Source organism: Anser cygnoides, chromosome 1, assembly GCF_040182565.1.
Source record: "Anser cygnoides isolate HZ-2024a breed goose chromosome 1, Taihu_goose_T2T_genome, whole genome shotgun sequence".
Taxonomy (NCBI): domain Eukaryota; kingdom Metazoa; phylum Chordata; class Aves; order Anseriformes; family Anatidae; genus Anser; species Anser cygnoides.
In genome coordinates, this window is record NC_089873.1 from 33,527,875 (window position 1) to 33,554,756 (window position 26,882).

General features: G+C 40.9%; 1 protein-coding gene across 1 annotated transcript; it reads right to left on the minus strand.

Moving 5' to 3' along the window:
* Window positions 1-1,469: 1,469 nt before the first annotated feature.
* On the minus strand, window positions 1,470-22,735 carry DBX2 (developing brain homeobox 2). The gene is made up of 4 exons (XM_048065988.2): window positions 22,078-22,735; window positions 9,714-9,809; window positions 4,804-4,991; window positions 1,470-2,432 (listed from the first exon to the last, which is right to left on the minus strand). The coding sequence occupies exons 1-4, from the start codon at window positions 22,583-22,585 to the stop codon at window positions 2,115-2,117; spliced, it is 1,110 nt and encodes a 369-aa protein (XP_047921945.2). The 5' UTR covers window positions 22,586-22,735; the 3' UTR covers window positions 1,470-2,114.
* Window positions 22,736-26,882: the final 4,147 nt, after the last annotated feature.

Below are 26,882 nucleotides of genomic sequence, written 5' to 3' on the forward strand. Positions count from 1 at the left end.
ATTTCCCCCACTATGGGAAGCACAGCTACCTCCACTTGATCATTTGAGGTCAGTTTGGAAATATCTGCATGCCTGTCATTCTAGGCAGACACTAGTCAATGCTATTCATAAGACTCTCACCCACTAACACTTGTCGTGAACTACTCAAACAGGGCAGGACACCATGATTTCCACAGGAAAATTGGAAGGCAAATTCATCCCCATGAGAAGGCAATCAGTCCGTCCATCCCTAAAGGTTTCAGGCAGAGTATGAGTGAGTTTCTAGGATTTCTATTGCAAGACAGGAATAAACTTCTGGCATTACTGAAAAGCCTATAACACATGGCATACTAAATGGGTCCAAGTGCCCTCTGAGGGGAAGTATCTAGGCAGCTTATGTTAATGAGGGTTTGGAAGTAGAGGGTGAGATGACTTCTAAGTTTTTTGGAATTTTGTTTTTTCTTTAAAATAGTGCAAGACCAGGACTGCACAGCTGAGCACTTGGAGGGCACGCCACGCCCAAAGTGGGATACAAAACTCATCTGATCATGCATGTGGTTTAATGATACAAGCTTTGTCACGGCAATCTTAAGGTTTTTAGCTGTAAATGTAGCTAAAGGTCACCTCTCAGATACTCCATCGTAACAACGGGACTCCTAGATCACCCTCCCCAGGTAAAACATTAAATATCAATTGTATGTTTTTCTTCTGGAAGATATACAATACAGTTCTAAAACCTCTGGAGCTCAAAGGCAAGAATAATTACAGACGTTCAGGGCGTGCATGATGAGGAAAGCCAGCCTAGATTATCATAATCATCTCCTTTGGCTATAAAATGTATCAATCTGACAGAAATGAAATAGTCCTTATAAAGTCAAAACGTTCTCCAAAATGTTCTGCCTGTAGGATAAAATACCTTTAGTTTTTATTCTCAACAAATACATTCATAAACGTATGATTAAAAAAACAAAAACAAACAAAAAACCTTTTCTGCTCTCATTTTGAGCTATAAAGCCTTGCAAGTGAATAAAAATCAATCCTTGAATTCAGAGGGTGATTACCTTAATGTGGATGAAGCAAAAAAATCATTTCAAGTAAAGCAGTTTTAATGATATTTTTTCAGGCTTCTTGTATTACACAGAATGCTGTCCTGTCTTTGATACATATGTATATTTATGTGTACCTCTTGGCATGAATTTGAGGAGGAGTAAGTGAGGAATGAGATTACTACAGCATGCCATCTCTTTAGGTACTTCACTGAGGGAGGCTCTAGTGGCAGTTTTTCCAGTTATAGCACTGCTGCTTAGTCCGTTTGGGCTGTAATTCTGCATATGGCCATCACAATTTTGAAATACAGAACAGATTACAAGAGATTGCACTTACAGTCTGACAAAGCCACTGAAATTGAGTTGAAAATGCTGTAAGTTTCATCCACAGGATAAAAGAAAGGAGTTAGTGAATTGCTTTTCCCAGTATGCATTCAAATCAAATCGTTTTAAACACAGTCCATTTATTGTGTGGGTTGGTTGGTTGTCTTTTAGTATTGGATACTTTACTACGGTTACCAGCTGATGTGTGCCTGTGCTATTTAGAACTAGCTGGATACTGATATAGGGGAGGACAGATGGAGGAAACATACTAAAAATTACATACTAGACATTTGTCTGATATGAACCTATTGTGTCATTTAATCAGTTTCAAAAAGAACCCAAAGCAACTTACTATCTTCAGGGAACCAGGGTTATTCTTATACACAAAAGAAATTACTTGGTCTGAATGCAGTGAGAGATAAAAGAGATTCTCTATCAGTGTGTTTTAATGAATATCTGTATACAGTGCAGATGTATAAATCAGAGCCAAACTTCAGCATCATGCTCTTCACTTCATTTTACTTACCATCAGTTCCTATTCCACTTTTAAGGTCAGTAAAAGACTGGAAAAGACACAAGAAAAGGCTGAGTATTGAAAAGTATTTCTTAAATCATTAGTTGTTTGTCATTTTAATGGTGTTAGACTTTAGCAAATTTATGAGGCATAAACTAGTTAGCTTTACAGTGTCCAAATATTGTTAGTCTTAGAAGACCTCTTATTTGAAGCCCGTGTTCTCCACTCGATTTACAAACTGCCCCTATATTTTAAGCTGATGATGTAACTGCCTTATTTGCAGTGTCTTGGTCAGGATACAAATACAGTGGGCTCTGCGATGAATTTGCTCTTGGAGTTGGTTGTGTACTAGCCAGTCTTTCAGAATTTCCTGGAGACTTCTCCTTCCACCTTGGACTTGCCTGCTCCTGAGACACTTCCCACACAGAGGGGCATGGGGAGGTAAAATTCATGGTGGATTGTGAGAGGTAGTTCTCCTGAAGACCTTCTTGGAGGCACCTGTTTGAAAGCACTTCTTTTTCTTTGGAGTTTCGCCACTTCATCCTTCGATTCTGAAACCAAATTTTCACCTGTTGGCAAGTAAATGAGAGTTTATTAGCATTCTTTTCATTAAACAACATTGCGTTTATAAGTTTTTTTTTCCTTCCATCCCCTTAGTTTCATGCTCCTTCCCTATTCGATGTTACAGTAGATCAGTCAAGCTGACTGACTGACATTAACTGAGGATTTTTCCCTTTCCTATTTATTACAGCTGAGCCAAATACTCTCTGTGACTTTCCCTACCTCAAGCAGGTGATTATTCGGCTTGTACTAGAAAGATGACAGCTAGGGACAGTGCAATTTCTTATAGCACCATCTTTCTAGACTGATAAGGATTCTCAGAGTAAATTAGCATTGTCATTAATAAAACTAAGTGATAGTACTGGCAATGTGAACCTTCCTTTTTAAAAGAGCCTCCAAGAGCTAAGACCGTCCCATTCACAAACATAGCTTGGCCATATAGCTTCAAAATGTGTGTTATATGACACAGAAGTTAGGATTTAAAGACATTTTGTCCGTCTAACTACAGTTCTCCAGGAGTTACCTAGAACCATGTGCTTTTGAGAAAAAACCTATATTTCAAAAACTTTGAGTCACAAAGCTTGGGCATTCAAAATGCATTCATGAAATGCTGGGAAAAGCTTAGGAAATACACACCTGGGAAGTGTTACAATAAGAGAAGAAATGGGTGTGTGTAGGGGGGGAACCAAGCAGATTATTCAGGTTATATTCTTTTTTCTCTTAAATATTTGCATGAAGTTTCTTCTAGGATATAGAAGGGGATATACTTCCAAAGGTCTGAGAATCATCACCTTAGCTGCATAACCAGCAGAACCAGAAGAACTAACCTTCATGGGAACTACTCTTCCTTTTATAAGAAGAAAAAAAAAAAAAAAAGACATGGGTATCATCTGGTCTATCATTATCATAAAATAATTTTCCTGTAATGGTAGCTATGGTAGCTGTTATCTGTGTCTCACTCCGTTATTTTTTATTCCCCACTGCTCTCCTGAATATCAAGAACATGGAAGAAAAGATCAACAAAAATAGTGGTAATATTAGGAATTTGACTATATACTAGGAAATTTTTAGGCAGCTCACTGGTGAGTGCAATTGCACATTTTCATTGAAATGAAATTGTTTATCCTGCAGAGATTACAGCTTTGTTCATGCTCTGCTTCTTTTTTTGTTTATAGTTGGTGTGCTTGAGATGGAGTCATTCAGGTTGCAAGGAACCACAAGATCTAACGTTCCATGCAAAGTAAAGCCAACTGCAAAGTTGGATTAAATTGTTCGGGGCCTTGTCAAGTTCTGAAAACCTCCAAGATAAAAATGATGAAAGCCATCACCATTCCCAGCCTTTTGTGCTCACCAGACAGCTTCTGCCATACGTATCTTAAGAACTTTCACTCCTGCTGGGTGCAAAGAAATAAAATTGTACTGTCACTCACTTTCTCTCAGCTGTATGCTGGAGACCCGTGTCCACTCTACCATCTTCAGAATCCCACCTGCCATTGGCTAAAATGCTGATTTTCTGCTCTAAAACCCTCACAAACATCTTTTTTTCAGTTTCTTTCAGGTTTTGTGCTCTTCAAGCCAGGCATTTTTTTTTTTTTTTTTCTATATTTGCAGCTAGGTCAGGCTCCTGAGATTCTAGATGGGGCTACCACCTCTCAGCACCATCATTAGCATATTTGTTTAGTTAGAACAACTCATAGGAGGTATTAAATCTTCAGCTAAACTCTGAAGTCCTACAGTAGACCAACGCACAGTCACGTGAAGAAAAAAAAAAAAACTTAAAATGTGAATTGGTAAGTAAAATTGGAGCCTTTTATAAGGCCACTCTGCAGATTTTTTCTTCTAGAGTTTCTCTGAGCTCTGAAGAGCTCTTTTCTTGCACAGCTAGGTTTGTTTCTGTAGGGTGGTTCCCCTCCTTGGGACAGAATGGTGCTATCCCTCTTGGGACAGCATTGGCAAGTGCTGTTGACTGTTTTGTCACCAGCTGTTCATCTGTGGGTGCAAAGGGTGCTCACAGGAATGAAGGAAGGCTCCATGCTGTGTTTTTTTACCTGGCAGCAGGATGGAGCACAGTTCCCTACTCCAAAGCCCCTGATGAGGCTGTGTCAAACAGCAAATGGATGTTGGAAATGATGCTGAGGTCATGTTTCTCTCATTTATGTGAAAACAGAGCGATCAACTTTTGATTGTACACCTTCAGGAAATAAACCAGGAACTTGGTCAAGCATTCTTTGGTTAAAAGTGCCATTGATTTACTGAGGTCTTTGCTCAGGGAAGGAGCTTGGGGCTGGCCCAACGCTGTTCAATTTTCCTCTTTCAAAGCCATTTTAAAGATTTTTCTTCAAAAAGACAGAAAGTCATGGGTGTTCTGTCATTCCTTACCTGAGACTCCTTTAGACCCAGGTTAATGGCCAGTTTCTTCCTGTCTGTTTTACTGATATACTTCTGCTTCTGAAACATTTTCTCCAAAGCTTTCCTCTGGTCTTCAGAAAAGACAGCTCTTCGTAATATACCTCTCCGGGCTTTGGAGTTAGACTCCTGGGTCAGAAGAGGCAGGACACTTTCCTCTCCTAGTGGAAATAGATGTGAATTTCACACAGTATCTAACACATATTAGAAAAATATTCAGTGCTGTTCATTATAATGCTAGCAGACTACTGTGCCACTTTTGATTTGTTGGTGTTATAAGTGTGTCGTAATGCTTCAGTCGTGTTCATTAAGGGTGAAATTCTCACTTGGATCTAGAGGTGTTGTCAGTGGTCAAAAGTCTCCCTTTGACATGGTAAAAAGTAAATCAGATGAGTTCATACAGGAATATTAACACAGGGCCCATGCTACTGTAAAATCCAAGTACAGTCAGGGAGAAACTTCTCCGCTTTCCTTTGCACATTTTCCTTATTGAGTAACCTGCAGTAAGTTTTCCTAGGAGTTTATTTTCTCCTTCTGTGAGATACCGAACCAGATAAAAAGTGGTCTGTGTTACTGACTCAAAGAAACTAAATAGGCTTTCTTAAGTTTTGTTTACTAATGAAAGGCTTTCAGAGTGAAGTATTTCTCAGAAAATCTATGGCCATTCACTTTCTTATTCTAGAAACCACAACAATTTCTTTACTGCAGGATTTGGGGAGTACTTGGCCTTATTCCTGTCAGCCTGGCTGCTAATCCTTTGCCATCCCATAGCAAGTTCTGGGAGGGCATTTTTCAATGAATCCCATCATATCCCCTTGATCTATGCCTAGAGGGGACCCTACCCTAGAAAACAGCCTTGAATTTGGTGGACAGAACTGCAGTGGAGAAATAGAAGTGTTTACATCATCCTTTCATTGGCCTCACAAAGAGCACAGAAAAAAAAAAAAAACAAATTTGGATAAATCTCTCACCTTCCTCATGCCCAGTAAAGCCCAAATCCCTAGTACTTTGCAATGCTCCCTCTCCCACAGAAGGATGTGGTGTAGTGGGAGTGGTCCTGGTGAGGCTCGGTATGCCTCCAGCAGTCCCAGCTTCCCCAAATGCTCCCAAACCCAGGGAGCAGTACCAGAGGCTAGGCGAATAGGGCCTGTCACCAAGCATCAGATGTGATAATTGCACAGGACACTTACAAGCAGTCCAGGAAAGAGTTGCCCTTTGATTCAGAAACACATGCCGTGGCTGTAAAGCCAAAGACACCTATGATCTTTCTGTGAGAGGGCAGACACAAAGGTGGCTTTGGTTTGTATTATGCGCAATTTGGACTCTAAAGGTACAAGCTGTCCTGTTGATGACACCTCCCCACGTACACACCAAGACTGCTGTCCCAGTTTAGAGTTACAGCAGCTGCAAAGGGGTGTTGCAGTTCAATTTGTGACAAGGATTTCCATGTCAAAAGCCAATTGCAAAATTCTCATCTAAAGTATATTTTCTAAAACATTGTACCCTTCTTTCATGAAAAAAGTCTATTTTAGTCAACTGTATAGGCAGAGGGGCAGAATTAAACACATTTGTTCAGTAGATACAGTGCTCTTGAAAATACTGATCAAACCCAGATGCAGCTTTCACAAGCTGTTCCTTGGGGCTACACCACCTTTCAACTTTGGTTTATTATACATAAATACACATGGGCATGTGTATCTTTAAACACTCATGGAGAAACAAACACATGGACACCGAGAGTATTGTACAACTGTGTATGTATGACAATGAGGAATTAGAGTGTCTATGTTTGTCTTGTAAAGTTGACTAGGTACTTTTGTGGTGTGTGTTTGACTGGTTTGATATTACATTACACACATTACCCCTGTATCTTGCCTCCCACTGCGACCAGCAGAGGAAGAATATTAGAAGCTGAGCAAATATACAATGATCTTTCCCCAAAATACATTGCCACTGTCAAGCACTACTGTTTAGGCACCACTGCACTTAGTATTTTGTACTAGACATGCCTTGCTTGAATTTTTCTACATCTTAAAAACCCATCTTTATATTTGTTCCCTATAATAGCCTGTGGCAAAAAGTAATTATTTTGATTTAAAATGTTACAGTATAAAGAAGTTTAAATGGATACAAATGTATTTCAATTTTCAAAATGATATTTGGGACCTGTTACAAAAATCATAACCTACTGATTACTGTCCTGATATTTATCACACAGTGACACAGTCAGACTCCCTGCAAACCAAAATAAACTATCTACAGCACAAACGTCAAAATGTCACGATGGAGGTTTGTGTAAAGGGCAAGCTGGGTTCATATTTCCCTGAGGAGCGCATAGCCCCCGTGTGCCCCCCCACCAAGATCTGATCCTGCTCACGAAGCTGGGGGCAAACACAAGCCCTTCTTCCTCAGTTGTGTTTTCTGTCCTTCTTGCTGGAGTTTGCAGAATTCAGGTACCTTTTTCCAGAGCCTCCCCGTAGTTTCTGATGAATCATCAGCAATTCCCGAGTCTACTGGAAGCTACAGTCTGATGGTGGAGGAGCTGCTACTTTCTCTCATCCTTACCACGGGATGAGAGATACCAGTGAGGGAAGAAGCTTAACAGGGCTGGTCCGTGACTCCCAGGCGGAGTTCCACAATGGAGTTGTCAGCCAGGGACACAGGATGCCAGATTATGTGACCCCTTAAAATTTGTCTTGCCTGGCTGGTTGTTAACAGTCAATCAGCAAAGAAACAACCTCCTGCCAGAGCACTGAGGCACCAATTAATTCCTATAGAGGCAGTATGTAGGGTACAGCTTAACACCTGCATTAGGCTAATGTAATAGTGAAGAGTGATTCGGTAGATTCCGTGAAGACTAAGGCACAGTATGTGACTGATTTTAAAAGCCCAACTGAACAAAATTTAATCATGAGCAGAACACTCATAAGCAGCAGAAAACAACCTCTGGGTCATCATTGGGTCAAAAATGATGATCCCCACTCGTGTTTGGGATAATGAATACTCATCCTCAATTGACTAGCCTAGATGATTTTTTTAAGAATGCCTCATATTCCAAAATGCATTCTGACTCTGCACTCAAAAATTACACTTCAGTTGGTGGGTTGAAAGATTTTTTAGTATGTGGGGATAGGCAGTTGTTCATTCATTACAACAATTCTATCAGAACGAAGCAAGTCAGTTTGCAACCTGTTGCACTGAACATGCATCAAAAGGTTTAGTGCTCTTTTGACATAAATGCAAATCTGTTACCATTTCCTATGTTGCTGGTTTGATTTTTGTTTTTGTTTTGTGTGTGTGTGTGTTTTTTTAAGGCTTTCCTTTGTGTCCGAATATATAGTGATAAATGTCCCCTTAATCTGTGGAACAATCTTCATTTGCCTTCATGGCAGAGACCACCTTGAAGGAGCAAGTAAAAGCTTTAGTCATGGTTTCCATTTTTTCATTTGAACTCAATACATTCTAGTTAAATGGACAATTAATAGGTCACTTCCAAAATAGTAGTGTATCACTCCTGGTTAATAAACAATCCCCACAGTTGATAATGGGCCTATGTATTCAGCAAGTCCCTGTATACACTCAGCTCATCCACTAAATCCCTTTTCAGGTAGACAGGGTTATATGGGAAGATGAGCTAGAATGAGTCTATAAAAGTCAGTTTCATTCACTGCTTTATTTTTCAGTCAAGTGCTTTAAATGGTGTCCAGAAAATCTCTTGGAATGTGAGACAGGAGAAAAGACTGGCACATAGAGTATTGCTTTATGGCCATACAAAAGGGCAACTGACCCTTGCCCAGGCCTTTTCAATGTGAAATGGTTCCTAAAGTTCATCTGCACAGTGAAAAATTGTGGTGAGGTCGCGTGTGGATGAGTAAAGTGAAAGTGGTGATTGGTCATGGTGCTGTCAGCCATTGTGGGAGAGCCGGGGCCATGTAAAACGCTCTGTGGGAAAGTGTCGGCCCCCTAAAGAGGTGCTCAGAAACTTGCAGCTCATTAAACTGCCAGCATTTGCTGCCTCACTTGTCAAGAATCATTCAACTTAGCAACTGCCCTTCTGAAACGTTCATAAAACACATGCACATAGCCAGGAAGGGTTTGAATGCAACTGTGATAAAAAAGTATATGCTAGAGCACTCATGAACTCTAATTTCCATTTGGATTTGACAAAGGATTTGTGCTTTTTCTCCATTTTGAAGGACGAGGAAATGCCTCTTCTGTTTGTGTTCCTGAGCCATAAACATGTAAAATCAGAATATATATTCTTACACCCTGGCGTGCAAACTTCACAGTCAAGGTTAAATTTAGATTTGGATTAAATGGAAATGCATTCCAGGTCTTAATCCTGGGTGTAAAGTGCATACTGTCCAAAATTCTCTTCAAAATGTGTCTTCACATTTTTACATTACAATTTAAAAAAGAAAAAAAAATTAAACGTGCATGCATTTGAATGCTACAACAAGAATGATTGTTTTATATAAATAATGCTAGGGCTTCCGGAATCATAATTTATCCCTAACAGACATTAAAATGCAGCATCCATTTTATGATCTTTCAGCTTTTTTCTTATTTGCAAACATTTGTTGACACAGATTTTTAAAAGAGTTACTGATTTTTAAAGAATCTTTTCCACCAAACTGAAAACAAGGAGATTTCCTAGGTTAGCGCTGTCTGGGTGTCTCAATGCCATTAGAAATCTCTCACAATTGCTCAGTGTACTTAAGTTTGATAAATCTTTGGAAACCTTCTGAATAGGATTGCTGTGATTTTACTAAGGAATTAGCTGCTGCCATTGCATCACCAATTAGTTTTCCAGAACACATTAAATCCTGCTGCTTTGGTTTACAGAATAACTCAAGCATTACTGATGAAGCATAAAAACTTACTTGGAAAAGCAGTGGGGGATGCAGGGTGCTGACAGGACCCACCGCAGCATGCTGAGTAGAATGGCGGGGCTCGGAGAAAAAAGTGTTTGGAAAGAGCTGCAGAGAAAGCATAGATCTAATTGATTATCCATTGAGCTTAGGTGAAATTCATAACAACAGTCCTCCAAAAAGTCAGTGTGTAAAGTCCTGCCCCACAAGCTCTTTTTCCTTTTTTTCTAGATGGTGATATTTCTAACGCAAACAATGATAAGCCAAGTAATTGCTCTTTAATTTTAAGAAGACTAGTTTATATGTATCATTTAAATATAATATGGAAAACAATTTATTTATTATAAGAATGAAACTCTGAAGATGTGAGATTTACTTCTGTAATTGCTATAATTATTTTTCTTCTAAATATTAGGATTGAACATGTTGTTTAAATAATGCATTGTCGAATTAATTAGTATAATACATCTGAGAAAGTTACTTCAAATAACTCCAGTAGGCATAATACCTTAAAAAAAAAAAATCTAAAAATGAATCCTGACTGTTCTGCTTGTACTCAAGTGCTGTTATTAGTACTCAAACCACTAATGACTTCCATAACTGAGGAACCTTTATGAATAAAATATTTAAAATGCAATGACACAATCCAGGCACAGACTACAGGACCTGATTCTGCTATCCTGATGTTGAACTCAATCTTGCTGGGAAAGTGCTCTAAGTTTAAATAAACCGCTTGCTAAAGGAGGCGCTGCTTAATACAATAAAAATTGCTAAATGATCCCATAAAATTAGGTAATATTTGGTAACATTTCTATAGATTTTTTGAACAAATACATCAGAAGTCTCTTTATGTTTAAAAAGTTACCACAAATCTTCAAAAATTCTTCATTATCAAATAATTCCTTACATTTTTTTCTATAAGGCTCATGGGGTTTTTCATTCATCTTAATTATTTTTTAATTTCTCTCATATTAGTCAACTATGAAACGTGGATTTTTTTTTGTTTTGAAAATAGATACATCATGCTTGCTAGAATTGTACGTGATCAGCATCTATGTCACTTTCCTCTCTTGGTTTAGGCTGAAAATAAACAGCTCTACACTCTGCACTGTAGTTTGTCTAAGTATCCATAATTAATCAGATTAATTACAAGAGTAATTGCATACCTAGATAAAAAAATAAGAAATCAATAATCAGGAAGAAATATAAATAAATGTATATAAGCAGAGTTCATTTTTAAATTTTTTTTTCAACTGAAATTAAAAAGAAATATGACACAAAATGAGATTCCTGAATATGTACTAGGGCATCTTAGTAAGTTTTCTGATGTTCAGATCTGCTGTCTTCCAAAGCAATAAAATATTGCTGTAGAAGCCTTAATCTGAACATTTTGAAAATATGTACCTCTTTTTATCTGAATTCATACAAGGTAGGTGAAAATTTCTTTAATTTGACAGGTGTTTTATTACTGCAGCTTATCATCAACACTTTGCTGTTTCTAATGAAATATAAATATACTCCAAGAGGAACTAATTGCCTATATCTGAGGTGCATGCTTGCAAAACATTTACAAAAAGGAATGATTTATGCCAGGCATTAGTATTCTAAAGCTTCTCTTTCACATGAGACCAGCAAATATGGCACTGTGTCCTAAGGAGCATTAAAGAGCCAAGAAAGTGCAGCTAAATTTTATCTGTCTTATGTATCCAAGGGGCTTCAATGCAGCTGGAGCAGTACAGAAGTTGGAAAGGATTTGACTGTAACTGAAGAAGCACAGAGATGGAGAAAGAAAAGACCTACCAGATAATCTCAGCCATCCTCCTGAACACAAGAGCTTGTTCTTTACAACAATTTTTATCTGCTGCTAATGTTTTATCTACTACAGTTTGGAAACTCCCAAGGGAAGGGCTTTTCCTCCCTTTCTTGGCAGCCACATTCTTTGTGCCATTATCAAGCTTCCCTTACAGTAAGGTAAAATTCTTTCTAAAATTTCACTTCTAAAAATACAACTTACCATACAAAAGGTACCACACTCAGTTTCTTCGCGTCCCTTCCACATGTATCAAATATTCCTTGACTGCTATAATGCCCTATTCACCTTAATCACAGCTTGAGCATTTTATTCATGTAATATGATTTTTGTTATGTTGGCCTGTCCCTGATTTTCCCTTTTATGCTTTCTTAATTCTCTCCAGTTCCGTGCTCTTTTTTGGTAATCTGGCATTCATCATGATGTGTGATACAGCCACAAGATATCTGGATAAACCAGAACTGAATAAGCTATTGCTTCAGATAGGTAGCATAGTCCTGCAAATAAAGATAGAGAAATAGGAAAGGATAGGTTTTCTCCATTTACTAAATTTCTCGACAAATAAGCTACAAGCACAAAGGCCAAGAAATGGATCAGTGTCAAAACTTAAAATGTACATTTTGCTTAAGAAAACCTCAAACTAGCCACACACTTCCATGAATATTGCTGGCAATGATTTAGTGCACTAGCACAGCACAGTGATGCAAACAGGAGAGAGCTCCAAGAAAAGATCTGCTGCAGTCAATAGAAATCATCCTTCTGTCGTTCCTGGCCATTTTGCTTAATTCACTCAACTGTTTTTTTCTGCATGCATGGCACATATCCCTCCAAGGGAGAATGTTTGTTTAAGTAATAAGATGCAGATACCTTATATGAAGGTATCTCTGAACGAAGTGGTTCCTGAGACTGTTTCTCAAGATAGGTTTATTCTGGATCCTATGGAATTACCAATAGCATTATGTCTCTCTAAACCATACAACCCAATGTGTATGTCTAGTTTCTAAACCTCTTTAATATGCTCCAACTACACTGATGCACAAGTGAATTGTAGGTCAGGTCTATCAACCCGTATCTTCAGATCATGTCTACTGAGGCAGCTGCACTCAAAGCAAAGTGTAGGAGTTACGCAGAGTTGCATCAGTAAAGAATCTGGCACAACACAGGGATACTCGACTCTACCGTGGGAGCCCTGTGTAGAGAAAAATGTTAATGCTTCACCCTAACACATAGGGAGAGTATTGCCTACGTTTCCATCTTCTGGTCACATATATCATGGCCACTCTACCACTATTTGTTGTTTGAGCAATCTAAAGCAAACATTTTTTGCTGTTCACACGAGCCTCAAAATTGGGAAATGTCAGAATATTAGTTCTGTATTTATTGGTCAGAATGAAGTGTACAGTAACAAAAAAGTAGCTTTCACTTCAAGCTACGTGGACTAAACATGGGCTAAATCCTAATAATTCACATCCAAGATACCTAATTCTTCTGCTGCTTGGCATTCTCATTTCATAAAAACGGACACAGTACGGAACTAAGCATTTCACAAGAGTGAGACTTTACAGGTTTAGCTTCACAGATGCATGAAAATGAAACATCAGAGTATGGTATAAGTGCCTTTTGGCACTCCAAAAATTGTACTATACGCTTAAAAAGAAAATTTATTGGATCATAAATTAAAAAGGATGAAACACCTAAAATGAGATCAGTAATTTCTTTTTATATTTTCACACAAGAGAAGTTCTTTTAACACTGTTGCTGCATGCAAAATTTTGGTAATAATGTTCATTTACTTTCAGCTTTCTGAATTCAAAGCCTTTTCCCAACAGACAATCAAATGATACTGAACATGCAAATGGAATTCGAGATCATCCAGTGCTAAAACTCAGAAATTAGTTCAGACACTGACATTTTAAAACATACTGCCCACTCTGAAGATATTCTAAATTCAAAAACTTTGCCATCCAAAAGCCGTGCCAATAATGGGCAATAATGGCAGATTTTCCTTCTAACTACTCAGCATTTTGACAGGAAGGTTCCCAAGTCCAATCCAGTTGAAATGGATATGTAATTTTAAAATAGCATATTATTAAAATTATGCTATTAAAATAGCATATTATTAAAGACATTGTTTGCTTTTCCTAATCCTACCATTGTGAAATGACTTGGGAAATAGCGTAGGCCATTAGCCAAGAGGCAAATGACAAATGGTTATTGAGGAAAAGCAAACCTACGGTAAACTTCAGGTATTACCTACGCAGGCCTCCTTCACTGCACATGTTGGTTGTTGTAGTGTTTTTTATAGCTAACTGATTAAAATGTTGTATAGTCTTGTGACAAGAGCAAAAACACCTCCGAAGAGTTACTCAGAGAGCCAGCTAACATGCAACAGCAAGCACAGGAATAAAGACAGAGTTCAAGCTGTGTGAACACAGCCCTTACATTCTCCAGGTATTGCTAAGCCCTCGTGAACTGCTCTCCCCATTGATGCCCAGGCAGGAAAATAAAAAATATCGTTAAAATTATCTCATTTCATCTGAGAAACCTGGATGAAGTGGATACAAGTCAACTGCAATTTCCCACATCCATCCATTCTTGGCAATGACTTAGGCTCTTGCACAGCTGCAGGAAAGCTGCATGTCTTGAAGAGCTCCCCGCAACTGATCTAGCAGCGGCTGCACCAGGCTGGTGGTCCAGCTGAGCCACACGGCACCATTTCTGCTCCTGAACCATAAGCCATGGGCCTCTGGGTGAACCACGGCTCAGACTCCTGCAGTTACTGTGTTCAGCGTGGTGCTTCGGCAGCAGTTGTGCAGCCCCAAGCATTTCCCAGCTGGTGGGGAGCCCCTGGCCACGAGAAGGAAGCAACAGCTGCTGCCATCTCCCACCAAAGGCGGTCACCACCACAAGGACGTGGCAAAACTGACTGCAAGAACTTGTGGTACAGCATCCCTCAGAGCTGGCGTTCCTGCACTCCTAGCATCACTGTCTATTTGTTTGCATTCATTCCTGTAAAACAACAGCATGAATGCCCTGGTCCAGCCCAAAGGGCACACCAGAGTGACATACGCAGATCAGTTTTAAAACCCCAGCAAACATTCACAGAAATGGTTTTGTAGTTCCAAAAACATATTTTGAAATCCTGCACAAGCAGCCGATGTGAGAAGCAGGGTTGCATTTTTTAATGGGTCTCAATGGGGCTTTCAAAAATGACCAGAACAGTTACTCCAGAAAAGCTATGTCATCTAAAAGGGCTTCAAATATGCTAACAGCATGATTATCTTTTCCTTACATCTACAGCAACATTGTGGATGTCAAAGTCCCACCGAAGATTAGCTCGGATCACATGAATCACTGTTGGTTTTCAGAGGCACCATCTGCATGTCCTTTTATCAGGGCACGCCTTGCTGTACATGTATGCTTGGTTTGTTTCTCTGCCTGAGGAAACTAGGGTGCCTCAGGCTGGCGACAATGCATGGTCAGACTCTGGTGTACACTTCACCACTGGGACAACCCAAAGCAACATCCAAACCCCACGCCGCTTGCAAAAGACTACATGGCTCTCCTGGTGTCAGCAAGAAAGGCTGCTTCCACCTCCACCATACCTTGTACCTATTGAGAAGAAGGATGGGGATCTGGAAAGCTGTGGGTTTTCCAACTTTGTCTCCTGCTCTGGCCTTCTGCTTCAAGACACCCATGTGCTAGCATGTCCCCAGCACATTTTGCATACCAGTTCTTGTAAAAAAATCTTTTCTCACTCTCAGTTAAATATTTTAAGGGCATTACTGTCACTTCTCTGTCGAAAAGTTTGGCGTGCTGTCTAAGCTCCTTGTCTCCTGAATAGTCTCCTGAATAGTCAATCAGAAGAGATAATCAGCTCTATATAATGACTCATCACCTTAAAATAGCTACCTAAGAAGGCAAGTTGTGTCATCCTCTGGAGGTGTCTCTGTATTGACTGTGGATTAGACAAGGTATTTAGACAACTAGATTAGACAAGACACCTATTTTTTTAAGCAGCTGAAGTAAGGTGGCATTCTCACTATCCTTCATGGGTAACGTCAAAAGAATACAAATTCTCTGCGTAGCCATAAAGAGGCAGGAAAAAATGATAAATTTCAGCCATAAAGGCACTATAGTTATTTTCTTTGATTTTCAAAATATTTCAGAAATAATTTCGTCAAACAAGGTGAAATTAGGGTCACACGCTGTAATAGGGCAGTTCACTGTTTTTTTTATTTTTGCAGCCCTACTTCCAAATCTTACCATTGGCCAAAATGCACCATTTCTTTCACTAGTATGCCCTGAGTACCTAAAAATTCCTACCTGAGCCAGTCTTTACTTGCCGCATTACTGCCAGTTCCAAGCAGCCAAAAGTCTCCAGATTGGCCAGATGTTGATAGAATGAAAAAATAACAAGTGGTGAATTCTGCATTTTTTTTAACACATAAGCTTTTTAGTCCTTCTACATTTGTACAAGGAAATACTTCTTTAAGTTGAAATCCAAGATATTCATACAGTCACAAGATTCCAGCAGCAGGGCCTTCAGCAAACACCACCAAATTGTCCAAGATCCATGCAGATGAGATAAACTCATCAACAGACATACACAGTACCTCAACAGAATTATGGGCTATAACTTCAGAAAAAGGCAGCCTCTCACAGGAAATTTTTGTAAGCTTTTCAGCACAAAGCGAAGGCCACTTCTTCTCCAACATGATGACTTACCTCAAAGAAACACAGCCTAGGTTACTGAAAATATTTACGTGCCTAACTTTATAAGGATCTGGGTTTATGGATCTGATATTTGAAACAGCCTCCTATTGCTTTATGTACCTGAACTTGCTTTCATTTTGAAAAGATTACATTCTGAATTCTTTTATGGGTTATGATTGACCACAGAAGTATTGCTTAGAAAAATTAAGAGTAGGGATTGGTTTGCAGAGCTGAATTAAACAAGAGTTTCTGTGGAAGACCTTTGCTGGGCAACGGAGGCAGGGAATTTGCCTTCCAAAATGATGGGGAACTTAGGAATGCAAAATAGCACAGCACAATGAAGCCTGAAATCTGCACTCACGCAGAGAACTTGCCTGATAAGATTAATCCTTATCACTTCCATCTGTTTTATATAAACATGAAGAATATGCTACGAGATTTCAGAAGACCTCATTCTGCAGCATAAAGTGCATTTTACAGAAAGAAATTTGCTAACTGTAGGCATGATTAATTCCACAGTTTCCCCTCAGCAAATTGCTTTTCTACGGACCTCCACCATTGTTCTCCCTAGTGCTGCTCTGAGATCTTCTGGCAGTGCTTAAACCTCACTAAGGACCAAATTCTGGAGCCTCTTCCTTTCTCAGAGGCAGCGCACCCTGTGCCACCAGCGGAGACGGCACTGCCCAGTGCTGATACTGCCTGCCTGAAAGCAGGAAAAGATGCTACACTGGGGGAAATCAGTTTATGATTTCTGATACTTACAGAAACTTCTCTGTCTCCAATCTCCAATCCTGTTGGAGACTTGATTGTTAAAACAATGAAGGAATCTCAATGCTCCTGGCAGTCAGGACATAAAAGAACATGCCAAATAGATCTCTCCACCCCAAAGGAGCCCCAAACAAAACAGAAATCTTGAGACCTGTTAGTCAACAACTTGTTGACTAAGTGAAGATGGCAAGTCCCCACAGCTAGTGCAAACTTAGAAGGAGCAGAGCTGTGCCTTTACTTTTAGTGAAAGTTGGAGCATTATGTGCTGCTCAGGGACACAGTCTGACAGCCGGTTGGCTTTAAATCAGTAATTAATAAGCATTTTTTCACTGGGGACATCCAACATAAAGGAAAAAAATCTCCTGGTTGTCATAAAGAAACACTAGAGATTCTACTAAAAGCTGGAAGTAAAGTATGTTGGTTAAAACAAGCATTGCAGGGAACAATTACTGTCATCACACTGTGGGAAAAAAACGACGCCGGTCTAAAGAGTCAGCCAGCAGAGGAAGACTTGGTTTTACTTCCCTGCAATGCTCTCAGTTTTCTGTTTTACCTTAGGCAAGCTGTTTCCTTTTGCTCCAGCTTCTCCTCTAAGCAGCAGAGGTCTCTCCTATCTCACCAGCACGTTGCGATGCTAAAGGCATTAAAATGTACTCAAAAAAAGTACTCAAAAGTTAGAGAAACAGAAGCCGTATCCATATCACAGAATGGATCTTTATTACTCTAAGTCCGGTTTATGTTTATATTTGCTCCAATTCCTTTCTTTTGTGTTATATGTAAAGTACCATATTCTATTTGGTATTCTGATGCTTTAGGAAAAAATCCTGTAAGATTAATTTTTCAGCAAGTTTTGCAATGGAAGTATCTCACTGTTATGTTTGTTTTATTTGTTTCATTGTGCTTTTCAGTTTCTTTTCTCTGTTAATCTATCAAAACACCAACATTAAAGCAGAAAGACGGATTCTTGCCATGTATATACTAGTGAGAAAATTCAGGATGTAAAACAATTACTGCTTTCCCTCCAAGGCAAATTACTTGAGAAAAACAGAGATTTTCAGAAAATAATTTCAGGTAGCAACGTAACTGGGTACTTCTCACTGAGGCCACTCTGACCTGGTGCCAACCAGTACTTGGGGAAACCGAGTCACGAGGGAAGATGTGGAATGGACCTCTTTAAAGTCTGTGCTACAACAGGCTGCATCTCATCACCCTCCAGATAATTCTCCTATGTCACAAAATGCTGAAGAAAACTGCCAAGTCTTTTAATTTATTCAGATGGTGATGACAGCATTGGAGCACAAGGAGAAGGACCAAATCCAAGATCAGCAAGCAGAAATTGAAGACCTCTTCCCTACCTAGAGTCCATTAGTTTGCTCAGAAGCTTTATCTTAGGCTTCCCTCACCCCTTCATGGTCAGAGTAAGTATAAACTGCATAGCTGTAACACGTTTCACTGGGAAGTGCTGCTTTACAACAGTGAGATTTTTAAATGTTTCTACCCAAAAAGAGCATGCTCCAGGTGTCCAGTGCTTAAAAAGCAGAACCAGATTCTGGTTTGGTTTATATAGTCATGGCTGCAAATCCGCAGTGCAGAAGGCAGAAGCACAAAGCAGAGACACGATTTCACCTCTATTTTATCAAAGAAAAAGATCCTGAAAGGGAAGAAGCAGGCCCACAGCACATGGGTTAGGAGAAATTCAGTTCAGTTGGACAGAAACGTAGTGCTTAACACATCTGCTGAAGCTGGTGGGCCCAGTTCAGCCTTCCAGCACCAACGCTGGGGCTTGAGAGCAAGGTGCAAGAAAGCCTGCAGGAATCCGAAGATGGTATAAACCAACACACCATTGCAGAAGATACGCGAGTTTTACGTCTAACACCACTTCCTTCTGCTTTTGCTTCCTAAATTCTGGATGCTTGTTCATGTGGTTGTACTCTTAAGTCAAAATACTATAAATTTTAAAAACCTATAATTTGATTACATTTCATCTGTAAGTATCATTACAATGCTGGAAAGTGATTTTAATATTTACAGAGAGCATAAAGATACTTCTTTTCAAGAGTTCTTTCACTCATTAGATGATGTATCTTATGGTGTAATACTTTGTGTGTACTTGTTCAATTTTTCCTTTAGGATAATTTTGGAGGAGAACTCAAACTACATAACCAGATATACACTTGGATGATAAAACTAAAACAGCTTAAACCTGTAAATAATGTGTGTGGAAAATTGCTGATAAAACTCTGGGGCTAAAGAGCTACAAAGGGAAAGGCTGCCATGACCAGACATCACAGATCGAGTCCCACCCCAGCCCATCTCTGCTGCAGACATGGACGAGAGTTTTCCAACTGACAGAAAAAATACCGGATTTTCATTCTTTAGCATTTTTACAGAGTGTTAAAAGGTATTCTAAAATGGAGCGCTTTGTTCATGTCTTTCCTTGATAGGTGCTGTGGATACGTGTCGGTTTTGGAAATATGAAACGGCTCCGTTTATTCAGTTCGGTCCCTGTTGTGATTTCAGATGCTTTGGTTTCTGAAGGCTTTTGTGGCCTCACCAGAACTTTGGAGCACATGAGCAATACGGATTACTTATCTTGCTAATTTTGATAGTTTTCAGTACCCTTTTCTGCAGATTTTTTTTTTCTTTAAAAACCTTGTATTATGCACAGCTAGTTTGTTGGAGCATTTTTAGTCCCTACACAATATGTAAAGACTTGCTAGTTCAGAAAGATTAAAAACAAATTTACTTTATTATGTTCAGTAGTCTTACTAAAGACTCAGACCATGATTTTCCAAAAAATTACGTAGTTAAGGGAGTCTAAACAGGAATGCATTTATTCCTCCAAAAAACCTACAAATATCAGTGCATACTCACAAAAAAGCATCAATTTGAAAACCTTGCCTAGTACAAATTCCTTAGTTAAAAATAAGTAAATAAAATAAATAAATAAACTCTGATAAAGTCGTTTGTCCTATCATAGCATAAGCAGGAAACTACAGCCTGACCATGCAAGCCTTACTCAGAAATGCCAGCGTCCAGCGTGTGAACAGTTCCCCTGGAGTATGCCTATGCTGGAGAGAAGAGACTCCTTAGAAACCACAAAATCTGGCTCAGCAGGACAGTTTTGATCTAACTTGTACTTATGAGAGTTCAGAATCCTAAGAGCACTCATCACTTTAAGACCGGTAAGTCAGATCAGCATCTATATATTCCTGCTAGAAACGATTCATCTTTGTTGTGCATCTTCTACACTAGCAGGAGACTTTTTCCTGAGTGCATAATGCATGAGGAAACCTAGCATTTCTCACTGCCCAAACGTTAGGGCCTGGTGCTTTAGCCCAGAGTTCCCTTTGAACTCCCTGGGAGTTGTGGGATCACAAGAAATGTAGGATTGGACCCCAAATCACTAGGAAGACCTGACCTTGCAATGTTTTGCTAAGTTCATGTGTACCACTGTAGACTGATCAAAGAAAACTAATTCTGGAAGAAAGCATTTCAAAAACTCTGCATTTGGTAACTTCTATAATACTTAGAAAAAGTTTACCTGTAGTGATGAGTGCTGGGAAATATGCTGTATCCCCTTTTGTGTGTGCTTTGTGTGTAGAAAAGCAGTATTTTCTCTAGAACTTTAAAATATATATATATATATATGCACCTAATTCCAGAAAGACTAAATTTATCCTGGATCCTGACCTGGTCTACACTTGGCTAATATAATCACGTACTTAAATAACTGAAATGCTTAAGATATGCTTACATCACTGGGGTCTGGAACATTTAGAAATGCTAATGTACGTTGATTTGACTCTCTCCTGCCTTACCTTAAAGTACATTATGACAAATAGCCCCCAGAAAAAATGCTTTGGATTTTGCAGAACAGCTTGTAGGATTTAATTAAAGTAAAATTACACTTGGAAAAAAAAAAAAAAGTGTTAATAATTCTGGTTCTAAAACGAGCCTTTTGGTTTCACATCTTAAAGTCTTAGTTCAATAACTATGCTCCTGTTTGCCTTATTTTCATTTTAAGTACCTTTAAAATTGAATGATCATACAAGAAAATTCTGAAAACACCACAGAAGGCTGATATATGATAACAGAAAGGCAAAATACACATGGTGAGTCTAATGTCGAATTTTATGAATTAACTTTTAATTCAACTTCAGATAGTTCTGTGACTGACAGAAATGCTCATTCCTAAAAATGCTTCAAAACACTGTTTTTATTCAAACAAAATATATGTAGCACGTTAGGAAATAAAACTTGTTTTGTAGAAAATGTTTCAAAGCGACTAACTCAGCTCACAGGAGGCCTGTCTGGTGGAGAAGCACAGTCCCCACACGCCAAGCCGTGGGCAGAGCGGGTTGCCAGAGAATGGGCAAAACCTGCAGAAGTGGCAAATTCTTCATGTAGATTCATCACCTAATAAAAAGCACTGTCTTTTATTTTTACACCGAATCGAATCGCTAATTATAGGTCGTTTATGTAGCTGTAAAGGTATTTTTCTGAGATATTGAGGTATTTTTTTTTGGTTTGGGGGGGCGGGTTGACTGGTTGGGGTTTTTTGAGGTTTGGTTATTTTTGGGAGGGCAGGGTGCATATTGTCCCTCCTGGTCTTGTCAAAACTTACAGAAAATTGCCTGCTTCTCTTGATTTAATTTCCCGTTTTCGAGGAAAACCTCGCACCCCTTCCCCTGTTTCCCCGTTCCGGGGACACCCGCGCTGAGGAGAGCTCCGGCTCTCCTACCCCTGCAGCCTCTCAGACCGCGTCTGCTCGCGGAGAGGCTCCTGAATCGCCTCAGCCTCCCAAGAAGCTACCAGACCTGCAAGAACCGTGATTAGCAGCAATTAAAAGCACTCCTCAGCAGCCCAACGCCCTGCCTCGCTTACTACGCCCGCAGGTGCGCAGGCCCGCCAAGTGTAAAGCCGCCGTCGGCGGAGGCAGCCCCGAGGCGAGGCGAGAGCCTCCGCCGGGCTCCGGGCAGCGCTCCCCGCTCCCCCCCGTGAGGTTTCTGGACGCGGAGCCGCCCCCGGGGCTCTCCCCGCCGCCTCCCCGGGGGCCCGCGGGCAGGGGCCGGCGCTCACCTGTGGCCGCCGGCGGGAAGACGCCGCCTCTGTCCGCCGCCGGAGCCCGCGCTGGCAGGCGGCCGCCGTCCGCCGCCGAGGGGTTAAGCACTTGAAAAGCCCACCGTGTCGGGAAGGGACCCCCCGAGGGGCTGATTTGTTCCGCCGCGGGGCACAGCTTGAGGGGGACGGGGCTGGCAGGGAGGGGACGGAGCTGGGCAGGGCTCTGCGGCGCCCCGGCCCGCAGCAAGTTCTCGATGAGGAAACTTTTGCCCAGGTTGCCGAAGCCCGGCGCCGCCGGCAGGTTGAGGAGAGCCGAGGAGCCCACCAGGTCCCAGTACAGGGCGCTGGGCAGCATAGCGAGGGCTGCCCGCCCCAGCCCAGCCCAGCCCGGCCGCCGCGGCCCCTCACCGGGCCGGGACGGGGCTGCGGGCTGTTGGGGGCCGGGAGGGCTGAGGGGAGCGGAGCGCCGGCTGGAGGCACGCCGCGCCTCTCCGCCGGGCTGGAAGGTGTGTCCAAGCGCATTCATTATGTCAGCCGGGCTGGGGAGTGAGTGATGGACGCGGCCAACAATGCCGCCTCGCCCCGCAGCCCCCCGGGGACGGGGGCTGGGCGGGGAGCGGAGCGGTGGCTGCCCCCTGCTACCCGCCCGCCGCCATGTCGGGAGCCCGGGGGCGCCCTTCAGGGGCGCCCCCGGGCTCCCGACATGGCGGCGGGTCCGCGCCTCACGGCCGGGCGGGCTACACCTGTGCTGAGAGGAGGGAAGGGGAGCGGGGCCCCGGCCTCAGGCGGGGGAAGGTGGCCGTGGTGCTGACCGGCGAGGTCACGCCGACCTAATGATCTCATGAGGTAATAGGAAGATAGTCATTAGCTCACTCCCTCTGGGCATTTTTACTTGCCTTTTTTTTTAACCGCCCCCTCCCAGCCCCCACTGGATTTCTAACATTTGTCTCAATAAATCTGATTAAGATCAGCGTGGTGCTGTTAATCATGTTTTCGCTAAGATGTGGGGTGATGCTTTCTGTAGGCATAAACATTCCTTGGCAGTGGTGGCTATGTTTCTACTTGGGTATATTCTTTTTATTTATTTTCTTAAAAACCATATAACACAGCAGAAATGTATCATTTTCCAGTTAAAATACACAGAAAGCTAAAACTGGATGTTCTTCCCAAGCACCTGGAAGTGTCTCCTTGTTCTGCAGAGAAATCTTTTTATTTCAGACAGGTGTTGACCAGTCTCTTCTCAAGAGTATTCCCTGCAAAATCCTCTGGAGCAGGTGTGTCCCTTATTACTGTAGGGATAATCCCCGGTTGTGGCCTTGGACGTTGTAATGAGTAGTTATAGCTACAAACAGCTGGAGAAGTGGAATCATCAGTGTCTTGAGACAGCAGGTAGATGGTTCAACTACTGTGGTATTAGGTAGTATCTTGGTAGATGTGAATTAAGCACTCAGCCCAAGCTTTCCTTTGCATCCTTGGGTAGCTTGGTCCTGCCAGAGTTTGGGCACTTTCTCCACTGGCACCAAGGTGCATCTGTGGTGCACATGAACCAAAGAAGGTAAGGTTGCTTCACAGTGGGGACTCTTTCAGTCCAAACTTCTGTCTTCAGAAGTGGCTGTAAGTGTGAGGAAGAATAAGAACAAAATGACAATGAAAAAACTCTAATAGTTTCCCCCTCGCGTACTCCCATTCTGTAAATGTTCTCAGCTCAAGGGATTTCCCAATGTATAAGCACTTGTATTTGCAGATCATCTGAAGGTCTTCATTTTTGTTAACTCAAGATATTAACTCAAGTATTTTACCTGTTTGCATTTTTTGACTGGAGTTGTCTCTTGCCATAGAAAAGGACAGAATGTAGCCCAGGGAGCCAAGAGTGTATCAGAAGCTAATATGTATCATTGTAATATTAAGATGCAGGAAGCTATATTTACTTTGTTTCTAAGGGAAAGATGAAAACTCTCCCAGGAGAGCACCTGCTTTTGAGCATTGCAAGTAGCTGCCTCTCTAATTTACCCCTCATAAATTTATTCACACTTAAGGATTTCTTGTGTCTTTCCTTTCACTGACTGAATTCACACAGAATTCCCAAGGGCCTGAGACACTAAAAACCATAATTCAATACTCGGGAAAGTGCAGTTAGTCCATCCAGCTGTGCTGCACGAATAAAAGGTATTCACCAAGCCAAAAATGGTTGTTGAAGACAGCCTTGGGGTTTGATTTCTTCCAAAGCCCTTTCTCATGCCAAAGTGGCTACTGTTGTGCTGTTTTGTTAATTTCAGCTGTGTGGTTCAGTAAAGTATGATTAGCAAGTCTCACGTTTCTGTGAAATATAAGCCCAACATATGTAGCATTTTGGCAACTGCTGTGCTTCATGGAAGGGAGTGACCAATTACCACACAATGGGTTAACAACTCATGTCAGGTTTTGCCTGTAGTTCCAGGGTTCAACACATCACAACCCATTGCAATGAGTTTAAGAAGTTTCCGTCTCTCCCATCTTCATCTGTCAGTGACCTCTCACTCGAATTCTGGCTCCACAGTCATGGCAGTGAATGGGATCAGGGAACTCACATAGGTTTTAAACAAGACGGTAAGAAAAGATTGTTTTTCAAAAGATTCCCAGGGGAGAGCTAAAACCAGTTGAGAGAGCTTGAGTAAGAATGGTAGTGTACAACTGGCCAAATGAACTCATTATACCAGGGCAGCCTCTGAGCACTTTGTCCCTGGGACACAGTTCTGTAGCCTTGCTGAGCAGCAGCTAGGAAATTCAGTTTATCCTCCGGGCATGTGATAACCAGATACAGTCAGGCCCAAGACCTGTTACCTGTCTAAAGCTGGAGAGATCAGTCCAAGGAAATAGACATTCCTCATTCAGATCTGGAGAACAAAATAATTTGAGTGCAAAGACAAGTGGCATCCCTAAACCCAGATCATTTTCCCTAGTGAATGTAGCCTGAAAATGTGTGACAAAGAGATCCTAAGCCAGGGAGCTGGAAAGTCATTGCATCTGTGTTACCTGGATACATACAGCAAGTAGAGATGGTATTCCCATTTCTTTTCATTTGGTTCTGCAAACTTGGAAGCTATTTAGACTATGTGAATTTTGGCAATCTATTAATTTACTTTTGTCTTATCCAGATTTAAAGAGAAAAAAAGTTTGCCTTAACTGGATAGCCTCGTTTGCTTTTGGGTGTTTGGAAAACATTACGATACACTTCTTAGGTTGCAGAGCTTAAAGAAGGGTATATGAACATACATGAAATGCACTGCACTCCATTAGGCTTCCCCACTGGCAGCACAGGGTACAGTCTTACTGCCAAGGCAGACAGTTTATTTAACATATCAAGTCCTAAATCTGTGCAACCAAATCAAAGTCTCCCTCATGATTCCTTTTCTAAATCAGCTCTGTCTTTTCTCAAATGGCATTTCCATTCTTGGACTGGGGGATTTTTACTTTGCAGCTTCTTCCCAGTAGCAATTCGTGTTAAATTGAGACCTGCCTTTAGTTCATTCTTTTCTTGTAAACCTTCCCATTGCTTAACTGGATGCATATATATGAGCTGTCGTGTGCTTCTTTTGAAATTTTCCAGTAGTTTCTTACTAGCTTGTTCACATTTGTCTTACTTTTTTACTTCTAAAACTGCCAAATATATGGCTAGTCAATAAGCTGCAGCAGTCAACTACAAAATCCAAACAAGAAACAATTCTTTATTCATTTACTTATTTTACACTTTACCAGATTCAATCAACATCTACAATATTTGCAAGATTTACATACATTTAATTTTCCTACAAGCCATTTTAACAAGAAAAACCTTCTTGGCTGAGACAGCTGCTGAAGGCTTAAGCTGCCAAGGCTTAGGTCCACATGCCAGTAAGTTACTCCAAGGTACTCAAAGGATCATGGGGTTGCTCTTTTATTTTACTGCATAGGCTGTGTTGGAAACCAGTAGCATAGGTATCTCAGAAGATGTACTTTCCAGGACCCTGTGAGAGCAGCAGCTGAAAAGCCTTGTAATTCAAAAGAAACATGCAAACAGGGAAAAAGTCCTACCTAGACTGGGGCAATTTCACACTGTGCTCTTTCTGACTATAAGGCATCTCCAGTCAGCATAGTTAAAATATCAAAAACTGATTTAAGAAGTGAAATAAGTCATTGAAATGCTCTTTACATTCGATTCAGTTCAGATACACAGAAGCTCTAGCACACCTGCCGCTTCTAGGCGTGAAGACCTCACGTGGTGTGAGCCGTCTGCCTCCACACTTACAAACAACGTTCCTCTTGGGCAGCCTGAGATACTGTAGGGCTGCCGCTTTATTCCATACAGCCAAGAACAGGGATCTTGGTACAGAAACAGACGCACGCTTGCAGGAGACAGAGATGAGGTCATTTCATACAGGTCTTTTCTAATGCTCTCTTTGCTTCACCGTGCTAAAGGCAACTCTATGCAGTCATAATTTTACTGGATTCTGTGTATGACACTTTAGAGACATCTATTTTAAATCAGTTATTGATGATTTCCAACTTTGCTTTTCCAGCAAAAATAACACCATACCCTCTCTACTTTCCTGCTCCTAAGCTTTGGAGTGGCGTATTCAAGCCAGAAGAATAATGCATGAATCCTACCAGCATATACACTTGCTTCTTGGGACTGATCCTGACATTCTCGCTAAATGCCCTGGGCTTAGGCATCATAATGTGCTTTGAATAACATAATGTGTTTCTAAATAACAAAGTGTGTTTCTAATTACATTATTATTCCAAGTGAGATGCATTTTCTGTACCCTTGGAAATAGGTGTCTTTTATTGTTTTGCCTAGCCTGAGC